The 5,000-nt window shown below is 40.9% G+C and overlaps 1 protein-coding gene across 2 annotated transcripts in view; it reads right to left on the bottom strand.

The window, feature by feature from the left end:
- LOC137985212 (cilia- and flagella-associated protein 61-like) overlaps positions 1 to 5,000 on the bottom strand; it is a 52,563-nt gene that overhangs the window by 29,244 nt on the left and 18,319 nt on the right. For both annotated transcript variants that reach the window (XM_068832748.1, XM_068832749.1), the window contains exons 12-14: positions 4,748 to 4,830; positions 3,556 to 3,595; positions 230 to 298 (exon numbers count right to left, since the gene is read on the bottom strand). In XM_068832748.1, coding sequence (XP_068688849.1) covers positions 230 to 298; positions 3,556 to 3,595; positions 4,748 to 4,830 — 192 coding nt within the window. The remainder of the gene's footprint in view (positions 1 to 229; positions 299 to 3,555; positions 3,596 to 4,747; positions 4,831 to 5,000) is intronic.

Below are 5,000 nucleotides of genomic sequence, written 5' to 3'. Positions count from 1 at the left end.
ACTACCCCAAGCATCTACTTCAAAACTTATTGAAACCCCTGGCCGCACATTAAGTCAGGTCTTTATGGTGTCTCTTCACCGCGACGCCTTGGAGGTCACGTTCGGCAGTTCAAGTGTCAATGGAGGTCAAAGTGTTGGTTCCAAATTGATTCTTTGAAAACATTTTCTTTTGTTTCGTTTTAAGAATAACGTGGCGCAAACACTTGACCTAAAAAATGTAACAACTTACAATGAATGATTGTAGAAGAGGAAACTCAGGCACAAGATGTGGTATTGTCAGGATGCAGTAGTCTTTATCCTGAAAAGAGAAAGCAGCCATATTCAGAACCTCGACTTAAGGCTTAAGGATCACAGCATTACCAAAAAATTCATTGATATTACTTGTGACCAGATCATTTAAAAAGCAAGTAAAAGCAATGGGGTAAACATTCGTCGACGATGTTAAGTGTCAAAAGAGAGATTTAAAAGACTGAATTTTCTTAGGTAAACATTTAATGATTGACACTGGAGATAAAAGGAAAGAACTGACCCAATACGAGCAAAGTTATTTGTTTAACACTTAACGTGCGTTCGATTGGTCGTATTCGTGAATAGGAATACGTGGAAAAGAAGTTAGAAATCCTTCGTTTTTTTACGGAAATTCACATTAAAATTGTCAATTACCTGCTAAAAGGCTGAAAGCAGGATTATGCCAAACGCAAAAAAACTGTTTTGATATTGGCTCATTTTTTTACCAGTTAGATACAGATACCACTCATCTTCTCAAAATGGAAAAAAAGCTTTGAATACGAGAATTTTCGCGCTTTCATGAGTGCCAGAAACCTGACATTAGCGGTTTCACGTAAAACTGATGCTAAATTTCTCTAAAAAGCCTTAAGCCTGGTTTTCACTAGCGACGCAAGGACAAGCGCACGCATAACAGCGCTTATTTCACCGCGAAAACGGGGTTGACTTTTTGGCTTTTGCTTGTGCTTAGCCTTGCGTTCTCTTGTGTGAAAACGAAACGCAGCATAAGCACAAGGAAATTTGCTACGTATGGCCAATTAAAGCACTCGTTCCAGATTCTCCACGTCTGAGCATTTGAACAAAATGGCGGATGCCGTGGTTGTTAGTTATTGCTTATGTCGACGTTCGTTTTCACTAGCATAAGCTACTTATGCTTGCGCTTGCGCGTGCGTCGCTAGTGAAAAAGCAGGCTTTACTAAGCGAGTTCGAGGTCCGTACAGTAAAATTACGGACGGGGTTGTTTCTCGTTGATTTATGGCCCGCGGGCTTCGCGGGAAAAAAACTCGAGGATCCGTAATTTTACAGTATGGACCGAGAAAACAAGGTTAATAAGAGATTTATTATATCTCTGAGGTAATCAGCCGCGTGGTAAAGGAAGCTAGTTGAAGTCAAGCGAAAGGTTCAATTGCCACAAGGAAGACCGCGTCAAACCCGAAAAACTAATTAATCTTCTTGGCGTTTTAAATTGTTGCTAGCATGATTCAAACAGTTTTACAAGTTAATGTAACATAAAGGACATAACATACTGGCTAGAGAATGCTTTATCAAAATTTTAAATTTCCCAGACCGCACAGCGGGCCGTACTGCAGAATACGGCTCGCAAACAAAAATGACTCAAGGTGGCCTTAACTTTAACAGATTTCGGCTGCAAAGGGCTTGAGTACTTAGATTTCCTTAGTACCATAGGTTAAATAGAGAGATATTGCTTGAAAATCGCGATAAGTAATGCGATGTGGAAGTAATGTTTTAAGGGGCATTTCATCTTTTTATGAGGGAGGGAGGGGGAGGTTGGTGGGATTTAAGAAGCAGCATTTAAAAATCGCATGCCCCCCCCCCTCAGCTTACCACTTTTTTTCACATGCCCCCCCCCCCCCTCCCTTATAGCGCTCATTTTTTTGGATGACTCCCCCCTCCCTCCAAAAAACTAACCCTATCTCAAGATTTCAACTTTTGTTTATATTCTCTGTTATTCCCCCACTTCACGTTATTGTGCTCACAATGAAGACACAGTTTACAATCCCTATACTACAGAGAGCTGTTCACAAAAAAAAAACCAAATCAAAAGTAAGAGAAGTCAATTTCCGATCTCCTAGTTATCGCTCGCCCTGAGCGTGTGGCATCTGGCCTATCATTGGCATCCTCCTCTGCTGATGATACAACCATACCTCGGCCTCCGGAAAACAAGCCATGGTTATGTTGTTAACCCAACCGGGAAAAGAACGCATCACTACACGAACATCGTGAAAGAGGCTCATTCCAAAATGCGCAATAATAGCGAAAGCGACGAGTCGTTCAACGATATCTGTACATCTGAACGATCCAGGCAGTTTGACATCTTACAAGCAAAAAAAGCTCCCTTTCTAAGTGCAGATGGCAGTTCAGAAAGGGCGAGTGAGTTTTCCAAGCCAGGGTACCAGTTAAATCCCAGTGATGGAAAAAAACTGAAATTGTCCATCAAAGACCACAGAGGAAAGGTGGAAAAGTTGAATGTCAAGTTGAAAGATTGGAAGGAACACGATTCCACACTCTTTCAGTTCAATGGGCTTGCTTTGAAACAGGGCAACGAATTTGCCCACAGTTTCAACGTAAAACAGATTGAATTTATAGAAGCTAAGTTAACGAAGGTTACGCAGGACATGGAAGCAATAGAAAATAAGAAGAGAAGTTATGACAGCATATTCAAGGGAATACTCAAACAGCACATCAACAAAAGGAGAAGGAAAAAAGAACACCGCAGAAAGTCAAATGAAAGGAAGAGGAAGCGGACTGAAAACAACGTTCAACGAGTTTATGGAATCTATGCTAGAAACCCGCTAGCAAATGATCTTCCCCAATGCCTTGTATACCCTCATAGGCTGGCGATCCCGGAAGGGTGTATTAAAGCTGAGGGATGCTGCCACATCGTTATTTTGACGAGATGGGCCATACATGGCTCAGTTCTTGGAAGGGAATTATTTCACCAATGCTGCAAGAAGCAGAATCACCACCAACCTTAAGCAGGAAGTTAGAGAATATGTTGACACCTTCATGTACCCTGAAGAGTACACTCTGACTGAAAGCATTGCTGAAAGTGACTTCCACAGCAGCACAAGCACCGAAGAAGAGCCCGACGACAGTGAAGATGAAGATGAGTGCCAGTAAAAGTTGCATTAGAAAATAACAGTGCTAGTTTAAAGTTCTTAAGCATTTTTTTTTAATATTAAAACATTAAGCCATTTCAAAGTTTTACTACAAGATTTCACGTGAAACCCCCCGCCACCCTTTCCGTAATTTTTTTGGGATGGCCTCCCGTTTAAAAATTTTTCTTTTTCTTTTTTTGGGACGGTCCCTAATTATAATTTGATTGCGGTCTATGGCCTGCTATGACCACAATTATGGGAACCTTGAAAGAGAAAATATGATTAAACTAATTCTTCAAAACATGGAAAGTGCAACTGGCTGCTTCTAAACAGCTTATAAAAGAGCCTCACAAAAATAGTCTTTAATTCAACCATGCTAAAAAATAGACATTCAAAGCATTTAGCATTTATATACTGTACATGTACTTACCGGAAACAGTTCAAACACGGCTGGAAGGAAATCCAGCGATCTGAAAGAAATCAAGACTTTATCCTGGAATGAGGTAATTACATTGCGAGTATTGTCACAAAACAACTCCGGGGGATCAATAAAATTTGAACAAGACATAGGGTTTGAGTAGAGTAACCGACTGTATCAATAAGGTTTGCAAGAATGTTCCTTTACAGTGTAATTCCTTAAATTTCCGAAAAAATAGTAGCCGACTTCTCTGAGCTAAGTAGGCAACAAGTTTGTTCGGCTGTCCGTGCTTATTGGAAGCACTGATTTAACCTTTTTAACTACCTCCTAGTATAGTCCTGGTATCAAGTCCAAAATACACCTCTGCAGTGCATACAGTGTAGCATCCTGGCCCGGGTTGCTCGAAGCATGATTAGCGCTAACCAGCGTTAAATACCATGGAAACCCTAACCCTAATCGTTAAACTAAACTTAAAAAACTAAAAACGTTTGCAGGCTCTTTAAAGACAACCGCTTGCAATAGGTTCGTGTACACAGTCAAGCCGTCAGCAGCATCAGGCCGAGTGGTAGTGAGAGACTGGAACGAATTTATTCTTTAACGCCCCAAAACACTGATCGATCCAAACGAATCGTTATGGCTTACTGTGTATATGCCTGTTCCCTATCATAAGGTCTGGTCTGCAATGTGATATTTATTTGCTTATTACATCACTGTCCCTAGCTATGCTTCAGGTTTTGTTCTGTCATACTAACAAGGTAGAGACAAACGAATTTGATTGAATTTCGTATACGCCAGAAACAAGTGTGGGAAGCTGGGTGCAAAGAAACAATAATTGTAATAATTGTAATAGAGATAATGGATTTATGAAACAGAACTCACCAGTGGCCGGTTGCTCGAAGCATGGTTAGCTCTAACCATTGGTTAAGAGGGTTAGGGTTAGGGTTGGAGATAGAGGCTACGCCATTAAACTAGGTGCGAACCTACAATACCGGACACATTTAGTTGGAACACTTAACGAATGGTATAGAATCATCTTCTAGAATCATCGTGTTACAAGATCGCAGCTTATCCCCCTCCCCCGAATTCAATGTTGTGTGAAACATTTTCGAGCAACTGCTAGTAGTTGTGAAATCAACATTGATGGGGATCGATGTTTCAACAAATATGACGAGTACTGTAGTTCTGCAAAGGAGCCCCGACTGACCTCATTTCATATTTTTCATCAACGCAGAACAGCTGGATACAGAATGCACTTGCTTCTGGAATGCTTGTTTTCTCTTCATCTGTCTGTGGATGAGTGAATACCTTACAGTTTCTTTTGAACCAGTCTCAGGCTGCACTTGTAAATAGCCAACTGGTTTGCCTCCGGCCAGTTGGGATTCTGTTGTTTCGTTGATTGTTTCATTGGCCCTGAAAAGCCCCTATGGGGAGCAGTCAATTAAGTATGTATTGTATTG

The sequence above is a fragment of the Montipora foliosa genome, chromosome 14, assembly GCF_036669935.1.
Source record: "Montipora foliosa isolate CH-2021 chromosome 14, ASM3666993v2, whole genome shotgun sequence".
NCBI classification, from domain to species: Eukaryota; Metazoa; Cnidaria; class Anthozoa; order Scleractinia; family Acroporidae; genus Montipora; species Montipora foliosa.
The sequence above is the reverse complement of the archived record's forward strand: the minus strand, read 5'-3'. Positions and strand labels throughout refer to the sequence as shown.